Source organism: Lutra lutra, chromosome X (genome assembly GCF_902655055.1).
Source record: "Lutra lutra chromosome X, mLutLut1.2, whole genome shotgun sequence".
Lineage (NCBI taxonomy): Eukaryota > Metazoa > Chordata > Mammalia > Carnivora > Mustelidae > Lutra > Lutra lutra.
The window spans coordinates 86,746,554-86,768,379 of record NC_062296.1 but is presented as its reverse complement, the minus strand read 5'-3'; the positions used below and the strand labels follow the sequence as shown (position 1 = coordinate 86,768,379).

At 45.4% G+C, this 21,826-nt stretch overlaps 1 protein-coding gene across 3 annotated transcripts in view; it reads left to right on the top strand.

Moving 5' to 3' along the window:
* The first annotated feature begins 491 nt into the window (after window positions 1-491).
* SYAP1 (synapse associated protein 1) overlaps window positions 492-21,826 on the top strand; it is a 31,049-nt gene continuing 9,714 nt past the window's right edge. The window contains exons 1-5 of one of the 3 annotated variants that reach the window (XM_047715904.1): window positions 492-788; window positions 8,289-8,407; window positions 9,380-9,446; window positions 11,616-11,689; window positions 15,701-15,840. In XM_047715904.1, coding sequence (XP_047571860.1) covers window positions 614-788; window positions 8,289-8,407; window positions 9,380-9,446; window positions 11,616-11,689; window positions 15,701-15,840 — 575 coding nt within the window. In that variant the 5' untranslated portion in view covers window positions 492-613. The remainder of the gene's footprint in view (window positions 789-8,288; window positions 8,408-9,379; window positions 9,447-11,615; window positions 11,690-15,700; window positions 15,841-21,826) is intronic. The other 2 variants (XM_047715903.1, XM_047715905.1) reach the window with 2 other exon arrangements.

Below are 21,826 nucleotides of genomic sequence, written 5' to 3'. Positions count from 1 at the left end.
CTAATCTATAGGTTCCCCTTCCCCTATCTTCCTTGCAATTTATTTGAAGAAACAAGGTCATTTGTCCTGTGGTTTCTCACGGCTTAGATTCTGCTACCCTCATCCCGTGGTGTCCTTTAACACTTTCCTTAGTCGTCTGTACTCCCCGTAAATTAGTTGTTGGACCTAGAGACCCTGGGCCAATTTTGACTGGGACTCAGAAAGGGGCTAAAGACGTCCTTTTCTGCGGCGACGGCCCAGCTGGACCTGAAAAGGCGAAGCTAAATCGGCAGCCAAGCTGCTTAGAGTGACAGAGACGCCGTTTACACGTCTGGGCCAGTCACCGGAGGAAAAAGAACCGGGCGGGACTACGCTGGGAAAACCCATTGTCTACTTTCCACGAACGTCATAAAGTCACTGAACTAAACGGCCAACGGGGCGGGGCCTCTTGCGGAAATGACGTACACGCGGCTGGCGCAGAGCGGCCATAGAGACGGGGAGACGGATAGAGAGGCTGCTCCAGGGTCGCACTTCCGGCCATCTCCCTGGGAGACGCGCATTGTGAAGTCGGGAGCCGGCCGTGTCAGTTAGGGTCTCCGGTGACCGGGACCGCAGTGGCGGCCCCGCGGGCGGGATGTTCCGGGGTTTGAGCAGTTGGTTTGGCTTGGAGCAGCCGGCGGCGGGTGGCCGGGAATCTGAGGGAGACGCCCCACCCCAGCAGTGCTCTGAAGTGGTGTCCGAGTGTGCGGACGGGGAGCTGCGTCAAGCGGGGAACCAGGAACTCCTTCACCAGGCGAAAGGCCTCGGCAGTGAGTCTCCTCCGGCCCTGGGGACCAGAGAGAAAGTGTGGGGGGGGGTGTGAGGAGGGGGACGGTGCCCGCTCCCTTTTCTTGACGCCCGAGTGCGCGGACCCGACTGGTTGGGGGGTGTGGGTTGGGTGGAAGGGGAGGAAGTTTGTCACTCGGTCGTCTTGGGACGGGAGAGGTTGGTAAGGATCTGGGCAAGGCTGAAGCTTCATCCATCAGTCAAATCCTGTGCCTGAAGTTCCTGGTGACAGGTCAGTCTTGACGAGGTGTGTCAACATTGGGAGCCAGGGCCTCTGTAAAACGGTGTGTCTCGACGTCTTTAGGTTTGACAAGGAATGTTTTTTGTTGAGTTCTCCAGCTTTCACCTCCACGCTCCCACCAGGATGGGGGACGTTGAGGAGCATAAGTTGGTTGGGAAAGTGCCCTTTTGTGCCCTTAGGGCAAAGTGAGTTGTCTGAAGTAAATCGTGGGAAGAGTTAGGGAAGGCCTCCCTCTCAGGCTGGTCTCCTTTGTCGGTGCAATGGGAATTTTTTTTTTTTTTTTAAGACAGGAAAGTAGCTGACCATTTTTGTCTGTGATGCAGGTTTTGCTACTAGATGTTTGATATCTCATTTAATCTGTTAAACCTCCCAGTGAGTTGGGAGAACAAGCCCAGAGTTACTGGCTCAAAGTTATACTGATAGTAAGTGGTAGATGTGCAATTTGAACCTAGGTCTGTCTAATTTGAAAGCCCATACTCTTTGTGAGCCACAGTCTAATTAGGGAGGAGAGTAAAAGTAGTAGGCTTGAAGAAGAAACACATAGCTCTGGTAATTCTGATTCTGGAGACCTTGGCGGGCTTAAATAATCAAAACGTCTTTGAGAAGGTGGGGCCTAAAGCAGATTGCACAACAAGTGACAGAACTGCAGTAAAGGTAGACACTAAATTAAGCAGCCATTTTTTTTTTTTTAAGATGGTGCTCCTGGGTGGCTCAGTGGGTTAAGCCTCTGCCTTCGGCTCAGGTCATGATCTCAGGGTCCTGGGATCGAGCCCCGCATCGGGCTCTCTGCTCAGCGGGGAGCCTGCTTCCGCCCTCTCTCTCTCTGCCTGCTTCTCTGCCTAATTGTGATCCCTCTCTGTCAAATAAATAAATAAAATCTTTAAAAAAAATTTAAAAGAAAGGCTCTAACGTTCAAGAAGTTTGGGGAAAGGACAGGGAAAACAGACATAATCCCAAGACGTGGCAGTACAGAATCTTGGCTCAAGGTCCCCAAACTCCAGAAGAGAATTAAAACTAAGTGCTGTGCAACAAAATCTCTAAAGAGGGAACAACTGTTTGATGTCCCTTTGTGTAGAGAATTGAGAAGAAATGAGCTTGCAATACTCAAAGGTATGTGAGATAAATTGGACTCGAGCAGAAAGGCTATATTAGGTAGTTGAGAGGAAAACCAGGGTATGGGCCTTTACTCCATTTCATAGAACATAGAGAACCATTTTTGTCGATCTTCAGGGGACTATCAAAAGTCACTTTTTTTTTTTTTTAAAGTAACCTCTATGCCCAATGTGGGGCTTGAACTCACAACCCTGAGATCAAGAGTCACATGCTCTAATGACTGAGCCATCGGGCTCCCCAGAAATCAATTTTTTTTTAAAATTTATTTATTTGAGAGAGAGAGAGAGAGAGATCACAAGTAGGCAGGGAGGCAGGCAGAGAGAGAGAGGGGGAAGCAGGCTCCCTGCTGAGCAAAGAGCCCGATGTGGGGCTCGATCCCAGGACCCTGAGATCATGACCTGAGCCGAAGGCAGAGGCTTAACCCACTGAGCCACCCAGGCGCCCCCAGAAATCAATTCTTAAAACAGCAAGGACTTTATTGTCAACTTGAAACCTCACATTTGTATTTACTTCTTTTTTTTTTTTTTTTAAGATTTTATTATTTATATACTTGCCAGAGAGAGAGAGAGAGTGCACATAAGCAAGGGGAACAGCAGGTGGAGGGAGAAGCAGGCTCCTTGGCAGGCTCCTTGCTGAGCAAGGAGCCTGTTGTAGGACTGGATCCCAGGATGCTGGGATCATGACCTGAGCTGAAGGCAGACGCTCAACGCCTAAGCCACCTAGGCATCCCTGTATTTACATATTTTTTTAAAAGATTTTATTTATTTGAGAAACAGCACGAGCGGGGGGACGGAGAGGGGGAGAGAGAAGCAGACTCTCAGGTGAGCAGGGATCCTGTGTCACGGCTCTATCCCAGGACCCTGGGATCATGACCTGAGCCAAAGGCAGATGCTTAACTGACTAAGCCACTCAGGCGCCCCTAAAATAAATGTATTTTTGATATGGGTGTCTGCTTTGGAGTCTAATGCTCCCATCCCGTGCTTTCCTTACCAGACTCTTGGTGTTTGGGTTAGATGGAGGTATGCCCTCGCTTCCTTGCCCACAAACAAATTGTGAATGTAAAGTTTCCAAATAAGTGAGAGCTCTTTTGGCTCTGAAATTTATGTGATTTTAAAAAAGATGTAAAGGTTCTAGTTTATACATAAACCTTCAGAAAGGTAAGAGAGATGATCAGATATTTTTCTACATACTGATCCTAAGCAGTAGGTTATCTTTATTTTTTTTCATTTTATTATTTTTTTAAGATTTTATATATGTATTTGACACAGAGAGAAAAAACACAAGCAGCGGGGAGGGGCAGAGGGAGAGGGAGAAGCCAGCTCCCGGCTGAGCAGGGAGCCTGATGCGGGGCTCGATCCCAGGACCCCAGGATCAGGACCTGAGTGGAAGGCAGACACTTCACTGACTGAGCCACCCAGGCACCCTCTCTGTTATCTAAAAAGACTCCTCTCTCCCTTTTTTTTTTTTTTTTTTAAAGATTGTATTTATTTATTTGAGAGACACAGAGAACAAGCGGTGGGGAGGGGCAGAAGGAGAGAGAGAGAGAAGCAGATTCCCTGCTGAGCAGAAGGTCCAGTTGGGTGGGGGGGCTTGATCCCAGGACCTCCAGGAGATCGTGACCTGTGCCAAAGGCAGGGGCTTAACCGACTGAGCCACCCAGATGCCCCCAAAAGACTCCCCTCTTAAAAACTGAAATTATGGGGACGCCTGGGTGGCTCAGTTGGTTAAGCCGCTGCCTTCGGCTCAGGTCATGATCCCAGCGTCCTGGGATCGAGTCCCGCATCGGGCCCCTTGTTCTGTGGGGAGCCTGCTTCTCCCTCTGCCTCTGCCTGCCACTCTGTTTGCCTGTGCTCGCTCTCTCTCTCTCTCTCTCTGACAAATAAATAAATAAAATCTTAAAAAAAAAAAAAACAAAAAAAAACTGAAATTATGTGTGTCTGAGCCTGACTCCCACTACATGGATTGGTTTCTTTAGCCTTTTAAAATCTACATGGACTCTCCTGGGAGCCCAGTTTGTTTTGTAAACACTTGTTGAGTGCTTGCCTTCAAGGTTGGATCCTAAATATTTCTGGTTCCTGGTGATCTATTTGTAAATTTAGGCAACTCACCAGTTACAAATGGTGGACACCCAGGCCTAGATTCCACTCCCCCACCCAAAACCAAACCTTCCTATTCTTGGTCCTCCCTTCTGATAAACTCTAGCGTCCTAGGATTACCTGCTTCAGAAGGAGGGCAGTTTATAAGGGAACTCACTGAAGAGCTCCTCCCTACCTCCCTAAAGGGAGGCCTCATGTCCCAAAGTAACTTCTTTTTTTTTTTTTTTAAAGATTTTATTTATTTGACAGACAGAGATCACAAATAGGCAGAGAGGCAGGCAGAGAGGAAGGGAAGCAGGCTCCCTGCTGAGCAGAGAGCCCGTCGCGGGGCTCGATCCCAGGATCCTGAGATCATGACCTGAGCTGAAGGCAGAGGCTTTAACCCACTGAGCCACCCAGGTGCCCCCGCAAAGTAACTTCTTATTCAGCACAAATTGGTTGCTTGGTTTTTGTTAAAGTCGACCAAATTGAACTTTGTCTATGCTCTTCTTTTGAAAAAAACAAACCAACCAACCCATACCTCTGAGAGTGTTAAATACATGAGTCATTTGCACAGTTTAAATATGTGGAAGGATGGCCAAAAATGAGCTTTGGCTTTTTCAAAACTGTCCCGAAGACCAGTCCATGCCCAGAAATGGAGGAAGGGCTACATCCTCTTCTCCTTTGAAAAGTACTCTTAGTATGTGCCCTGGAACTATTAATTAGGCCATCCTCCTTCTGTAAGGAAAGTGCATTTCAAATTCTAGGTGCCTAACTTGCTTAGTTTGCAACTAAGAAGGCCCCAAAAGTTAGTGTGTATGTAGAAAAATACATGTGTGCTTCAGTACAGAAGAATATATGTGTTCTTCAATACAGGAGTAACATAACTAATTCAGTTCTGATGACAAATCCAGGTTTACCATGGGGGAAGGTAGTACAAATGGTCAGGAGCTTGGTTCCCAAAATTGGGGTTGTTTTGGCAGGGAGGATGGGGATAGGCATTGGCTAGGCAGTCAGCAGAGTCTGCCACTATCTTAATGGGCAGATCATTTATCCTTTGTGAGCCTTGGCTTACCTATCTGTAAACTGAGGAGATTATACCTATTCTTTCCAGGATGATTGTGAGATTAAAATTACTATTTTCATTGTTAACAGTTTGCTCCCTCCTTCCATAAGGTTGTGTAGTCATACTCACCGAGAGCCATTTTACTTAGTCTTCCTTTTCTTCTTTGGTTGCTGCTTTAGTTCAGACCTCCTCTTTGTGCCTATGTTCCTGAAGTGGACATTGTACTCCTGTTACTTCCTGTTAATTCTTATCTTCGTCTCAATTTTTTCTAACCAGTTAATGAAAACTGTCTTTAACTTGGTGTCACCCAATATATTAATTTGCAAAATTAATAAACCACTTCTTCTCTTTATGAGCTTCTTACTTGAAAATCTCCTATCACGCTTTCCCATACCCCACTCCCTCTAACTTCGGAATCTAGCCCACTCTCTAATTACTCTTGGGAGACCTTCTCCCTCCCTCCTCTGAGTGCCTCTGTTCAATGATTATTCTTGGTCCTCTTGTCTTTGAGCCTTTTATTGGCTTGTTTGTTTAGAAATAAGGACATTCCTTGAGGACAAGAACTATACTTCCTCCAGTGTTCTCTGTGTTCATGTATTCCACTCTTGGGAATCATTAAAATCTAAGGATTGAGATTATTATGCTAAATACCAGTTTTAATTTTTTTAAGTTTATTTATTAAAGTAATTTGTACGCCCAATGTGAGACTCAAACTCATGACCCCGAGATCCACAGTCACATGCTCTTCCAATTAGCCAGGCACCCCGAAAATACCAGTTTTTAAATGGCAGTTCTCCTTAGAATAAAAATGATGCTTCTAATTAAAAATATTTTCCTGAGAAAATCTTAAAAGGAATCCTGCTCTTTTAGAACTTTGGTTTTCTTTGACTATCAGCAAAGAATATTTTTACAAAATAATCTGGCCGTCTACCACATTCATTGCACCACTTTGTAAATGGACTAATCATAACCAAAGGGAAATGAGGGACCTCCCTAAGACTCAGCACTTATTATGTTGCTCCCCATTCGTCCATCTAGCAAGTACTGTCACTCGTTGGGGATACATTGGTGAATCAGACAACCTCGATCCCCGCTGCAGTGGGACTTAAGGTGGGCCTTCAGTCTAACTGAGAAGACAGAGTCGCCAAGTAATCAGTATAGTGTCATGAATGTTGTTGTTGGTCTGACAACACAGATGCTGAGGGAACACATCTCCGGAGCTCTTGCTCTAGTCAAGGAGCCAGGGAACATTGCCTGAAATTCAAGTGCTATGTAAGCAGAAACCCACAGTATACGTAGAGTTAGCCAAATAAAGGAAGGGCAAGATAAGTGTTTCAAACCAAGGAATAACGTATCTGAGACGTCCTTGGAGATTCTCAAGAATTTCTTGGGGTCACGTGAGTGTAGAATAGGAGGGGGAAGAACGGCAAGAATGAAACCAGAGGCAAGTCATAGCCTGTAGTATAGTCACAATGGGTTGTTGACATCACTGACAGGTAAGTGCCACCAGACACAATGGGAGAAAGTAGACTTTATGGTAAGGGTGACAGAAAGTGCGAGAGAAAGTCCTTCAGATTGGCAGATAGTTCTGCTGCTCCCAGATAGCAGTACCAGTTGCCTGATTCTCTGGAGGAGATACCAGGCACCAGTGAGGATTTAATCCCAAGTTCCGAGCTCCCTTTGCCATTCTTCCCGGGGTTTGCCACCCTGCTGAGTGCTGTGAGAGTCCACCTGCCCGTCCCTCAGCAGGTGCAAGTAGCCGAGGCAAGACCTCCCTGACAGCGAGTGCTTCCCACTAGGTGAGGCTGGAAGGCCAGTTGCCCAGGAGCAGCTGCCAGCAAGTCCGCTTCAGAACCTGCCTGAGGTTGCTTCGCGCAGCCTACATTGTATACAGTGTGGACTTCAAAACAGCACTTGCTATGTACAGATCTTTATGTTACAACTGCGATAGAGCCTTGGTACTTGTCTTTTCAAGTCTTCAGGAAAGTTAATTTTGTGCTTTTGCTTTGTTTTGTAAAGATGAAAGTTTGCGTGTTCCGGTTTTATTTTTATTTATTCATTTATTTTTAAAGATCTTATTTATTTATTTGACACAGAAAAAGCATGAGCAGGGGGAGAAGCAGGTTTCCTGCTGAGTGGGGAACCTGATGCGGGCTCGATCCCAGGACTATGGGATCATGACCTGAAGGCGGACACTTACTGACTGAGCCACCCAGACACCCCTATGTGTTCCAGTTTTAATCTTACTCCGCATATTTGCTCATTATTATTAGTTAAGAGGGTGATTTATATTTATATTAGGACTTGCCAAAGTTTGTTTTTTTTTTTTAAAGATTTTATTTATTTATTTGACAGAGATCACAAGCAGGCAGAGAGGCAGACAGAGAGAGAGGAGGAAGCAGGCTCTCAGCAGAGCAGAGAGCCCGATGCGGGGCTCGATCCCAGGACCCTGAGATCATGACCTGAGCCGAAGGCAGAGGCCTAACCCACTGAGCCACCCAGGCGCCCCCCCCCTTTTTTTTTTTTGAAAGAAGGATTTATATTTATTAAAAATTCCCCTAGATTTATTACGGGATAGTTTAATCTAGGGAAGGAAGGGCATGTTTTCTTTGAACAAGAGGGAAGGAAAAAATAAAATAGGATATTTAGTGTCTAGAAAAGAAGGAAAGTGCAAGGAGCCTTGATCTTATTTGTGAAGTTGGAAGGGAGATTATCTACTGAGATAAATTAAAATGAGAAGCTGGAGAAAGGCAAGTCTGAAACAGCTTCTGTGGGAGAAGGGGTGAGAGTATGCTAGCGTTCTTTGAAAGGCCGTGTATGGATGGCTCGTCCACCCAGAAAGTGGAGTACTGTCAGTATTTGAAGTCCTACTTAGCAGGAATCATACCCTATGGTTTAAGATTCCCATGAGAGCTCTTTAAGGGAACAATCACAAATATAAAAACCATTGTACTTGAATGGAGCATAGACTGTCTTTTATTCTTTACAGACTATCTGTTTAGCTTTGCAACTGCTGCTACAAAAAAGATAACTGAATCAGTTGCTGAAACAGCACAGACAATAAAGAAATCAGTAGAAGAAGGAAAGATAGATGACATCATTGATAAGGTACATTTAAACATCTTTCGAAATTCATTAGCAGCTATTTATCCCTTTTTATGAACTTTATTAACCCAAGTAGGATATCCTATTCTGATAAAAATATTGTTTTGAGATTCTTGGGTGTTTTTTCTCCTTTGGTGTAAGAAGTAGCTATGATTTAAATAACCTTGGTTTTAATTTTAATATATTCTAAAATACACTGGTAATCTTGGGTAACACTAAACTTTTTATATTGTGAGTTTAATTTTAAACTGTAACTGTTTCCATATATTTATGTCTTTGCATCATTCGTCTAGGTGTTTAAAGTCCTAACCCATTAGGAATTGCACTTTTAAGACTTGAAGTAAGTTTGTTCATTTCCTGCAGTGGTAGGATGCAGGCCCAGGGAATTTCATTTATGTTGGTAATTATTTGAGCTAAGGAGGTCATCAATTAAACTTTAGCTAGCTTGTTATTGTAGTATTTGTTGGAATGAGATTAGACTTAGCTTTTATTGTTTTTTTGGACTAAAGCAAAAATTCAGTTTTTAACCCAGTTTATCTTTGCATTTGAGAAGGTAATCTATCATAAAAAGAGTTATATACTTAAAATTCAGAAATGTTGAATTTCTGTTTGTTGGGGAAAGGGGAAGTACTACTTTTTTAAACCATTTTATTTGAAGAAAATAAACTATCTCCTGACTTTCCAAATCTTTTTTTTTTTTTTTTTTAGATTTTATTTATTTATTTGACAGAGAGAGATCACAAGTAGGCAGAGAGGCAGGCAGAGAGAGAGAGAGGAGGAAGCAGGCTCCCTGCAGAGCAGAGAGCCCGATGCGGGGCTCGATCCCAGGACCCTGGGATCATGACCTGAGCCGAAGGCAGAGGCTTTAACCCACTGAGCCACCCAGGCGCCCCTGACTTTCCAAATCTTAAATGTAATTCTTATCTAATAATAAAGTTCTCAAAGTAACTTGCCTCTTTATATATTTTTTAACAGACAATTATAGGAGATTTTCAGAAGGAACAGAAAAAATTTGTTGAGGAACAGCATACCAAAAAGTCAGGTATGATATTGGTTTTTTGTACACAACATACTTAACCTGCAAGCACTTACTAGTGTACCAGACACCACACTAAAGGCTCTGACAATACAAAAATGTGTAAGTAACAGCCCCATCCTTCAGGCAGCAGAAAGACTAGTTGGGGAGATAAGCTCATAAACCTTTGGGCTTTAAAGGAAGGAAGGATATTGTTCCCTGTGCCTGGGATGGAGGGTGAGACCAGCGGGTGATGGCCCGTCTGGGGAGCTGGCTGTGAAAGAGAGTGAGCTTTCATTTCTCGGTTTAGAACATGTCCAGCACAGTATGTGATGTACACATAATAGGCACTTAGCAAAAGTTGGCTGTCTTCCCATTCTTTTCAGGAGGAAAAAATGAAAAAGCTTTCCAGCAGAGTGATAGAGGGCTAGGAAAAGTCACGTGGTGTTGTGGGAAGTTACTCAATACATTTCTTTCTTTCTTTTTTTTAGAGATTTTATTTATTTATTTGAAAGAGAGAGAGAGCAGGAGGAGAGGGAGAGGGACAAGCAGACCCCCCGCTGAGCAGGGAGCCTGATGTGGGAATCGATCCTGGGACCCTGAGATCAGGACCTGAGCCAAAGTCAGAAACTTAACCAACTGAGCCACCCAGGCGCCCCTCAATACATTTCTTTACTGACAAGTGCTCATTTAAATGTTTGATAGTTATCGGGTCTCAGAATGTCTACTTTTGCTGTTCGGATATCACTCAAACACAAAACTGGCCTCGTGTCTTTGAATTTGGCAAAGGGATAAAATAATTCAATCAGTTTGTACAGTGCCACAAATTAAAAAAGAGCTAATTAGTCATGTGGTGAATCAGGCATGGTCATGCCTAGGTAAACTCAAAAGTGTAAAGCAGATCTTTGGGACAAATAATCTATACAAATTAGCATACCTTCGTGATTCGTGGGAAGCAGTGCAAGTGATCCCGGCTTAGAGACTTGGCGTAGGAGCTGGTTAGAGCCTCTGAGATAGAACTTTGAGGGAGTAGGGTGAAAACTTTCAGTTTTGAGGAGCCCATTAGAGCCCAGGTGAGAGGATCATGTACAGAGGCAGGGAAGGGAATGCAGTGGCATATCAGGAAAATGCCCTTGCTCAGTTGCACCAGTCACATTTCAAGGGCCCAACAGCCACATGGGACCTAGTGGCTTCTCTGTTGGACTGTGCAAACCTAGAACATTTCCATCATTGCAGAAAGTTCTTTCGGTCAGCATTGCTCTAAATTAACTGAATGGGGTCCAGCAATGGCAGTTGATTCCTGTTTGAAGCATGGAGAATTCCATCTACCAGTAGAGATTGTTAGTCATGTAAAAACCATGAGAGTGTGACCTTAGTGAAAAGTGTGTCAAGCATGAAGAGAGCTGAGCAGAGACCTAGTGTTGAGGGGAAGGAAGGGAGGAACAGGAGAAATTAACAGTTCCTGAGTACATGCTAAGTGGGGGGTACTTTATATATACAATATCTTCTTTAGTAAAAGGAAGGATTAGCAAGGTTAAGTAATTTGCTGAAGGTTATTCAGCTGATAAGTGAAACAAATCTGCCATTTTTAAAAAAGATTATTTATTTATTTACTTGACAGATCACAAGTAGGTCAGAGAGGCAGGCAGAGATGGGGGGAAGCAGGCTCCCCGGTGAGCAGAGATTTCCCCATGGGGGGCTTGGTCCCAGGACCCCGAGATCATGACCCGAGCCGAAGGCAGAGGCTTAGCCCACTGAGCCACCCAGGCGCCCCTCCCCCTTCCTTTTTAAAATAAACCATTCCTCAGTTGGACTTTGTCTGATATTTCCTCACCGTTAGATTTAGATTATGCATTCTCGGCCAGAATACTACGTAGATGATGTTGTGTCCCCCTCAGCACATCACATCCGGAAGCCTACAGCGGCCCTCTCTTTCTCATTGGTCATGATGACTTGAGTCACCTGGTCAAGGTGTTGCCCAATTTCTCTGTATAATTTAAGTAATTTTTTTTTACCGAATGCATACATGCTTTAGTCATACATCACATCTGGGAATTATAATGAATGTTCATGTTTGGAACTTGTTAGTAAATTGCTAAAATGATGATGTGGAAACTCTCATTCTTTCAAACCACAGATTGCATTGTAACCCTCGTAAACTGTTTTTCTCTTTCCTTTGTTATTGAAAACCTTTAGAAGCAGCAGTGCCCCCATGGGTTGATAGTAATGATGAAGAAACAATTCAACAACAAATCCTGGCCTTATCAGCTGTAAGTATCTATGATTCCCTGTATAGAAATACTTTTTTCCTATCATGATTTTATCCTTAGAATGGTTTTCTTCTATACAATTTTTTAAATGTTTTGAGCTGTTAGGACTGTACACATCAACTTTCACTGTTTTTCCCCCCTAAGTCTCCCCCCCCACCCCCAGTTTTAACCTGCTTCTCCTTAAGTTCTTTTTTCTTAATGGTAAAGTATAATTACACAAAATAATTCTTTAAGCCTTAGGATTATTTAATGTTATTAAGATAATCTTTGAGATATGGTATCATATAAAGTTTGTAGGTAGCGTTCTAGTTCATCTGAATGAAAAGATTATAGTCTAAATTTTCTCTGTAACTGTTAAATATATATATATATTTTTTTTAAGATTTTTATTTATTTATTTGACAGACAGAGATTACAAGTAGGCAGAGGAGATAGGCAGAGAGAGAGGAGGAAGCAGGCTCCCCATCGAGCAGAGAGCCTGATGTGGGGCTCGATCCCAGGACCCTGGGACCATGACCTGAGCCGAAGGCAGCGGCTTAACCCACTGAGCCACCCAGGCGCCCCTGTTAAATATATTTGAAACAAGTTGAAAAAAAATATTTTCTGTGCTGGCCCACAAAAATTTCTCTTGAGACTTCAGAGGGAACAGTGATACCAGTTAACAATTGTACAGCACCTGACAGTTTCAGAAAGAACTTTCTTTCGCATTATCTGCTTTGAGCTTCACTTCGCGTCTGTGAGGTAGATAGGGGCTTTTGTCGCCATGTACAGGCGTGAGGATGTGACTCCCAAATGTGACCCTCACTACTTAGCATGTGTCTCCATAGGCTGCGCGTTCTTAGCAGGCAGAAGCTGACTTTGATCTGTTCTCAGCACCCAGCAGCCCGCCTGGCATAGGACTCAGCAAATGGGGCTTTTACCATATCAGTGATTTTCAGGCTTTGTTTTTAATCCACTCTTTTTCTTTTTTAGCCAAAGTCATAAATGGACCTTCAGTCTAGGAGACAGACAAAGAACTGGCTTTACTTCCCGTCCATTGCCCTCCCGCAGGACATTTTAAGGTTTTTTCCTTTCCATTAGTAAAACTTACAAAGGCCTGAGCATCCATTATGAGTTCAGTGTGAACCCCGTGTATTTTGTTTACTGTATTATGGCCAGACTTGATGCTGACCTCACATGATGCTTTTCTCCAGAAGCAAATTAGGACAGTGAGGCTGTCATTTGAGGGTAAACATCAGATACTCACCAGTCAAGTCCCCATAGCTCCTCTGTCCCCCAGACCTGTTCCTGTCCTTATCTTCTCCATCGCGAAATAAGATTCCGGTTATCCACCAGTTTTCTCTAGTAGCCAGCCTAGGAGTCTGCCTGCAGTCATACCTCCCCGCGGCTGCCCCCCTGCCCAACCCAGGGCTTGCCCACATCCTGACAGTACTATGTTCAAAATATACCTCTACTCCACTTCTCCACTGCCACCACCGTGGTCCTGATGCTATCATCTCCCTTCGTGTCCCTCTCCTGCCTAGAGACTTCTGATGGCATCTCATCTCCTGTAGGCTAAGATCTGAACTACCTCCACTGGCTTCTAAGCCCTTGGCTTTCCACACCTCTCCTCCCTTGTGCCCCACTGCTCTGCCTCCCAGCACTCCAGCCACTGTCTTTCTGGTGTACAAGCAAACCGAGCTTTGTCCTGCTTTAGTGCCTTGTGATTGCTGTCCCCTCTTCCTGGAACCCCACCCTACACCATTCCATACGATCTTATCTCGAATGTCACCTCCTCCCTTGCCATCCTTTCAGCCCTCCACCAGTTGCCCCTTCTTGTAGCCTTAGCAGTCTAAGCCTTTGTCTGTCTCATCCCACGCACCCCCCACCCCTGACAACTGGAATAGAAACGCTGTGACGGCAGGGACTCCATCTGTGCTGTGCCCTGCTGAGCAGGTGACACAGTGCCTGGCGCACAGCAGGTGCCAGATGGTCAACGGCTGAATGGGTGAGGCACACACACGCCTACAAGAGAGCACCCCCGATTTTAGCAGGGCACAGAGGCTTTGAACGATCTTCAGTACATCCTTTATAGTGGCTGCTGAATTTGGTAAGGGGTAGACTAAATTGCTGTGATAGAGAAGTCCAAAAATGTGGAAGGTTAGAGAAGCTGTGACTTTGTCTCCCTCCCTCTTTCTCCCTCTCGTAAGAGTCCAGAGATAGATGGTCCACGTAGGGGTGCTTTGCCCCCAAAGTCATCTACAGACCTGTGTTTCCTGTCTGAATCCTTTCCTGTGCCAGCCTCTAGGGCGTTGTCTGCCTTCTGTATGGGGAAGGCAGCTCCCGTGACCATGGTTGCATTCTAGCCTATGGGATTTGGGAAAGAGGTGGGTGGGCATGCCAGACTGTTTGAAAGATGAGACTCAGAAATTGTACCTCTCACTCAGGCCTACATCCCTTTGGCAGCCTAGATGCATGGTCGCTCCTAGATGCCAGGGAGCCTGGGAAATCCGGTCTCTGGCTGGGTGGCCACATGCCCAGCTAGAGCTCAAGAGTTGCGATCCTAAAAGGAAGGAAGGAAGGAAGGGATACTGGGACATAATTAGCAATCTCTGCCAGAGTCGCCTTACATTCTCTGACTTGCCAAGCACTCGTAGGGACAATTCAGTCCCTACAGCAGAGTAACCCTTTAAGCTCCTTATGTTGGGGCAACCCTTAGGGCATAATGCTATCATTAGGTAGTTGTGAGAGCTCAGTTCAGCAAACTGTTTTTAAAGATTTATTTATTTATTTATTTGACAGACAGAGATCACAAGTAGGCAGAGAGGCAGAGAGAGAGGAAGAGAAGCAGGCTCCCTGCTGAGCAGAGAGCCCGATGTGGGGCTCGATCCCAGGACCCTGGGATCATGACCTGAGCCGAAGGCAGAGGCTTTGACCCACTGAGCCACCCAGGCGCCCCAGCAAACTGTTTTTAGAACTTCCTCTGGGCCAGCCTTGTCCTAGGACTGGACATAGATGAGATGTGCCCTCCAAGAGCCCGAAGGGCTTACTGGACAGCTGCTGGATGAGTACACACAGTGTCACTCCCTGTGATGAGCACTGTCATGCAGGATGGTAGCGAAGCACTGAGGAGAGGGGCAGCTCACTGGTTTTGGAGAGGGGAGGGCATGATCTCGGGGAAGCTTCCCAGAACTGATGACATTGGAGCTGTTACTGAGTCTTGGGAGGAGGGTGTGTGGATATTTGGGGGATGCAGGGCAGGGTTGGAGGTTCAGATAGGGAGTGTCGTGAGCATGTGGGGATGACTGGACTGCAGGATGCAGGTGTAGGAAGCCAGATCTTGAAGACCTTTTTATACCTTTCTCATAAGTTTGGGTTTCATCTTAAAGGCAACAAAGGAGTCATTGAAGGATTTTAGTAGTAGGTAAAACACATGTTTTTCTTGGGCAGGGTAGAAAGTGGGTTGCCCTGGGTAAGGAAAATGGGAGACAGCTGTCCCTTCGGTGGCCACTATAGAGACCTGGGTGAAACGTGATGGGGCCACTTCAGGCTTTGCAGTTTTTAGCCTGGAAAGTCAAATAACTAAAATTCATTTAGGTTCAGATTTGTTCTTGCTTTATTAATGTAGGAATTCTCAAAAACCAAAAATACTGTTAAAATCTAACACAGGCAAGGTGAGATGAAACTGACCGGTGCTGTTAGTAAGATTTAGTTCCTAAGATTTAAGTAGCCAGTTTTCTGAGATTTTTCTGCACTGAAACAAACGCATTCATATGATTGTAAACTCTAATTTCAAACTAATTGCACGACTGAATTTCCTGGCCTCCCATGAGGCTCTCTCCAGTTGAGACTGTTAAATATGTGACAGGATCTGCCGTTCTCCACTCTCTCAATAGACAAGTTAATGACACTTCAGTGGACGTTGTGGCTGGAATCTTGAGGAGAATTCAGTATCTGTCAAATCAGGGACGCATTGTTTCATATTAATTGCATCCTATGGTTTCCCCCATGTTTTTCCCCTTTTCCTTAAAGGACAAGAGGAATTTCCTTCGTGACCCTCCAGCTGGAGTGCAGTTTCATTTTGACTTTGACCAGATGTATCCCGTTGCCCTGGTCATGCTTCAAGAGGATGAGCTGTTGAGCAGGATGAGATTCGCCCTTGTTCCTAAACTGTAAGCAGTGTGTTCCCGAGCCAGAGCGGGGCTGTGCGCACTGTCAGGGCAAAGTTGTGGAATGGTTTCCTGCTCTCCCTCCATGAGAACAGGCTCTGCTGCCCTTCAGCTCGCTTGCTCATGCTCTGCAGTCTGTCTGTCTGTCTCTCTCTCACACATACACACACACACACACACACAGCCATAGAATCAAAACTGAGAGAAGACCTAGGAAACGTTGGGTGTAGATAAGATGTGCTCTTCTATCCCCAGTCCCAGAAAGAATCTAGAACAGTTTCCTACAGAAACAACCAAAGTGCCCGGGTCTTCTAAATAGGATTAAGGTCTCCAAGGCCCACCAGGACCTGGCCTACTGCCCTTTTCCATTCAGGCTCTGTTCTCTAGCAACAGTGTTCTTGTTCTCTTTCCCACCCGAGGTTTTTCCTCTGCCCAAAGGCCTTCTTCTCCTCCGAAAGTCCCTACTTGTCCTTTGAGCTCCAGTGCAAGCGTACTGTCTTCAGGGATACAACCCTGACAGGTATCAGCAACCCCCACCCCTGACAAAGGATCACCTTCCCTTCCCCTCTGCCACCAAGGGCTCTTACCTTTTTTTAAATTCCATTTCCTTGTTTTGAATCTGCTGCACTTTTAGTCTGTAGTCTTTATTAATCTGTGAGTGTTTCTTTTTTATAACATTCTATTTTTATTATTTTAATTTTTAAAAATATTTTATTTATTAATTTATTTAGAGAGTACAAGTGGGGGCAGGGCGGAGTGAGTGGAGGAGAGAGAGACTCCCAAGCGTACTCCGTGCTGAGCAGGGAGCCCTACACGGGGCTCGATCCTATGACCCTGAGATCACAACCCAAGCCAAAATCAAAGCTCAGCTGCTCAACTAACTGAGCCACCCAGAAGCCCCAGCTCTCAGATGGGTGCAGTATCTTCATGTCCTTTGAGAATGTGAAATAGAGTTTTCTTGAAATACTCTTTGGTCTCAATGCTTTTCTCTGTGTCTGTCTTGGGCTCTGTCTTTCATGTTGCAGGTTTTCCTCAAGCTTCCTTATCTGAAGGCGTCTCTCTGAGGGAGCGCTGGGAGCTGTGTGTTCCCACCGGCCTTGTGCACAGGGCGGCTCGTAGCTGAGGGCTGGGTGGCTTCCCCGAGAGGACTCTACCTCCTGCCTGATCCCTCTCAGCTGTGCCAGCTGTCCGAGTGTGGAGCGGCTTGGCTCACAGTTACTGGTCACTCTCTGCTGCGTGGGAACACAGTCCCTGGCTGGAAGGGGCAGCACGGGAGTCACAGCCAGCTGGCCGCTCCTGTGGGGCCTTGCCACCGTTCCCCCTCTCTTGAGCCCAGCCGGCACCAGCCTTCAGAGGTGCCTGGTGCCTCCTGTCCCCCGGGGCCTTTCTGAGCAGACGCCTGGTAGACAGACCCCTTCTCGCCGCTGTCCCTCCTGCGTGCAGTCGCTGCCGCGCTCGCTGGTCTGCGGAGCACATTACTCTTTGCCCTTCACCTTTCCAGCTTCCATTGTGGTCTTCTTGCCAGTTCTCTTGGTCATGTGGATTTTGTCTACTTAATGCCTTTTCTATTATCTTAGAAGTGTTTTCAGAGGGAGCACAAATAAATACATGTTCATTGTGCTATGTTTAGCTGGCCAGACAGGGTTTCGGGCTTTTTTGTTTTGTTTCGTTTTTAAGATTTTATTTATTTGTCAGAGAGAGAGAAAGGGAGAGCAGCAGGGAGAGGGAGGAGCAGACTCCGCAGTGAGCAGAGAGCCCTATGCGGGACTCGATCTGAGGACTCTGAGATCATGACCTGAGCCTAAGGCAGACCCTCAACCAACTGAGCCACCCAGGTGCCCCCAAACAGGGTTTTTTTTGTTTGTTTGTTTTTAAAGATTTTATATATTTGGCAGGCAGAGATCACAAGTAGGCAGAGAGGCAGGCAGAGAGAGAGGAGGAAGCAGGCTCCCTGCTGAGCAGAGAGCCCGATGCGGGGCTCGATCCCAGGACCCTGGGATCATGACCTGAGCCAAAGGCAGAGGCTTTAACCCACTGAGCCACCCAGGCGCCCCCCAAACAGGGGTTTTAACAAATATGTGCTAGCTCTTTGGTTCCCATGGAAGGAAAGGTCTTCTCTGTGTGAGAGAAGAACAAGTGTTCTTGTAGACTTGGAATAGCGGTTGTATCGAACCTTTTACTTACGTTTACTTTGTAGTGAAACTCTTCATAATTATCAGCATGTTCATGGTGAATTTTTATGGCCTTCCCCTCCCCTCCTAAAAAGAAGAGTATGGGGGCGCCTGGGTGGTTCATTTGGTTAAGTGACTGCCTTCGGCTCAGGTTGTGATCCTGGAGTCCCAGAATCGAGTCCCACATCGGGCTCCCTACTTGACAGGGAGTCTGCTTCTCCCACTGACCCCTCTCTCTCTCTCTCAAATAAATAAATAAAATCTTTTTTTTTAAAAAGAAGAGTATGTGTTATATGGCTAAAATCTCATTACAAATCTAATTCTTAGATTGTGTCTAAAGTAGCTTTTTTTTTTTTTTAAGATTTTATTTATTTATTTGACAGAGATCACAAGTAGGCAGAGAGGCAGGCAGAGAGAGAGGAAGAGAAGCAGGCTCCCCGCTGAGCAGAGAGCCTGATGCAGGGCCCGATCCCAGGACCCTGGAATCATGACCTCAGCCGAAGGCAGAGGCTTTAACCCACTGAGCCATCCAGGGGCCCCACAAGTAGCTGTTTTGGGGGCACCTGCCTGCCATCACTTTTGATCTCAGAGTCATGAGTTCGAGCCTCACATTGGGTGTAGAGATTACTTTAAAATAAATAAATAGGGGCACCTGGGTGGCTCAGTGGGTTAAGCCTCTGCCTTTGGCTCAGGTCATGATCTCAGGGTGCTGGGATCGAGCCCCACATTGGGCTCTCTGCTCAGCAGGGATCCTGCTTCCCCCTCCCTCCGCCTGCCTCTCTGCCTACTTGTGATCTCTCTCTCTGTCAAATAAATAAAATATTAAAAATAAATAAATAAATAAAGTAGCTATTTTTAGTGAAGGAGATAAAAGAAAAATCATCTGATCTATTCTTTACTGTTATGCTCACAAAACCCTGAGAACTGGCTTTTGAACAGTTCCTGTATTTATGTCTGTTGGACACTCAGATCAGAATTTGAGGTTATACCTATTCTGAATAACTGCCTCCTTCTGAGAGAAGAGTAGCAAAACTCTGGGGTTCAGGTGGGCATTGCATCTAAAGGCTCCATTAACTTGAAGACCATATGAATCACCGTGGGCCACATGGCGGGTTCCCTGCCAGTGCTCTCGGGACTGTCCAGAGGCCCGGGCGCTCTGGGGCATGTGGCCCAGAGTACTCGTGGCAGGCACGTAGCTAGCTCTGATTCCATAGGTTTGCTTGTTGAGAATTCTGGACTCCCTCTTACTGCTGAGAATAATTTTTAGAGTTTTTAAGATTTGGAGAATTGGTGTTTGGCAAACAATATTTCTAGTTTGTTGCTTGTCAGGTAAATTGTCTACTGAGTAATATAATTCCAGTTTCCTCTTGTTAATTCTGCTAGGGATGATTTTAGAAATTAGGGTTACCATTTTTTATAAGTCTTTATCTGTTAGAAATGCTTACTGAAATATTCGTGGATGAAAGGATGTGGCATTGTCTTAAAAATATTCCATCCTACACCCAGAGAAAGGTAGGTGGGGAGAGGGGCATAGATAAAACATGATTGGCAAAATACTGGTGATTGTCGGCTAGGTCTCGGGTACATGGGGCTTCTTTGTTGTAGTTGCTCCACTTTTGTTTTTGTTGAAACTTCCATAATAAAACAAATGAGCCATCATCACACACAAATCTAGGGCTTCTGGACTTTTCCTTCCTGGCATGCAGAAGTGCAACTTTGATCATTTCAGACAGTTTTTGTAAACAGAAGCCATCATTAGCCAGGAACAATTTAGAAAATAAATCAAAAAAAAGAAAAAAGAAATCAAAACACTTACTCTATATTTCAAAATACCTTCTAGTGCATTAACACTTCCCAGCAACACCAGTGCTGGCATGAGCCAGGGCTCTTGCATCATAAACACCCTCTGAGGCCTTCACTTGGCCGACAGTAGAGAAATCCCAAGTCTTTTCCAGCCTTGGACTGACCTATGCCCACTGTCTGGGAAGAGGGTGTTTACAGCATTCTAATGCCTTAAGAGTCCTTGAAAACATGAGTGGTAAGATAGACATTTGGGAGTGGCATGGTTTTCTTTGTCATAGGACTCCTCAGAATCTTTTTTTCCTTTTTTAAGATTTTATTTATTAGAGAGAGAGCATGCATGAGCAGGGGAGAGGGGCTGAGGAAGAAGCAGATTCCCCTTGGAGCCGGGAGCCCAGTGACCTCGATCCCAGGACCCTGGAAGGCAGGTGCTTAGCTGACTGCGACACCCAGGCACCCCCCCTCAGAATCTTTCTATGTCATTCGCATTGTGACTCTGTCCAGAGTGTAACAGAGTATTTCTCTAATGTGCCTCGGTGAGCACATCCTCTCACATCAAGAGGGAGAGACTCTGGGAAAGGAAACAGCCCAGATGTTTGTCTCTATTAAGAGAGCAGACATTGCCCACGATCTGCTATAGATTGGTGGTACACCTGTTTCATTTTGGATATTTCATAAAGCTCAGAATTAAGTGACTTTGAAGACATTCAGGCAGCTCACTACCTCATGGGAAGCTAAGCTCACTTCTGTCTAACTGTGACGTTAACAGTCTAAGATTCTTGAACTTATCCAAGTAAAGAGCCCCAGTTCCCCCCACCCCACCCCACCCCTCTCTGTGCCCCCTCACGATCCAGGTGCTTAACCTCCAAAAGTGGGTTCTCCGAGTGAATATAAAGTGTTGTCTAATTGGGCGCCTGGGTGGCTCAGTGGGTTAAGCCACTGCCTTCGGCTCAGGTCATGATCTCAGGGTCCTGGGATCGAGTCCCGCATCGGGCTCTCTGCTCAGCAGGGAGCCTGCTTCCCTCTCTCTCTCTCTCTCTCTCTGCCTGCCTCTCCGTCTACTTGTGAGCTTTCTCTGCCAAATAAATAAATAAAATCTTTAAAAAAAAAAAAAAGTGTTGTCTAATTGCAGAAGAGCACGCTACAGGTAGTTATTGTGTTGCTTTTTAAAGACTTCTTTTTTTGTTGTTGTTTTTTTTTTTTTTTTTTTTTTTTTAAGACTTCTTTATTTTACTTACTGAATCCTCAAGCAGAATCTCTGCTGAACGAGGAGCCCGACACAGTGCTTGATCCCACGACCCTGAGATCATGACCGGAGCCAAAACCAAAAGTCAGCCACTTAACCAACTGAGCCACCCAGGTGCTCCTTGTGTTGCTTTTTAAATGCTGCCTAAGATTTTGTTTGCTTTTCTAGCGGCCGCAGCATACTCTTGTTTGCTCAGGTGAACTTGTGACTGACCGTAACACCTCACAAACTGCTGTTAAGCCAGGCCTCCTTCCTGCTGAACTATGTCCAAGAGATGTTAAAAGAAAAAGAGGGTTGTGAGACCACATGAATTTGGAAAATGCTACTTTCCATTTACTTGGCATAGTAAGAACTTACCAAGTAAGAGGTCATTATTCCTGTGACCACTCGTGTTGGCAGATAACCTGGTTTATTTGTCCCTGAATCACCTGGATAGAGCCTGATGCATGTGGCACTCGGTAAATATTGGTAGAATTAATGAAAGAAAAGATGGGGTGCATCTAGCAGCATGTCTTCTTGTTACTGAGCCTAGCCCATGTAGATAACCTTGTATTTTGCCTTTGTCATGTAAAAAAGCCAGCCTTTCTTGGGACACTTGGGTGGCTTAGTTGGTTAAGCGTCTCTCTTAATTTTGGCTCAGGTTATGATCTCAGGGTTGTGAGATTAAACTTCACGCTGGGCTCCACAGTGGGTATAAAGCCTGCTTAAGATTCTCTCTCCCGGGGCGCCTGGGTGGCTCAGTGGGTTAAAGCCTCTGCCTTCGGCTCAGGTC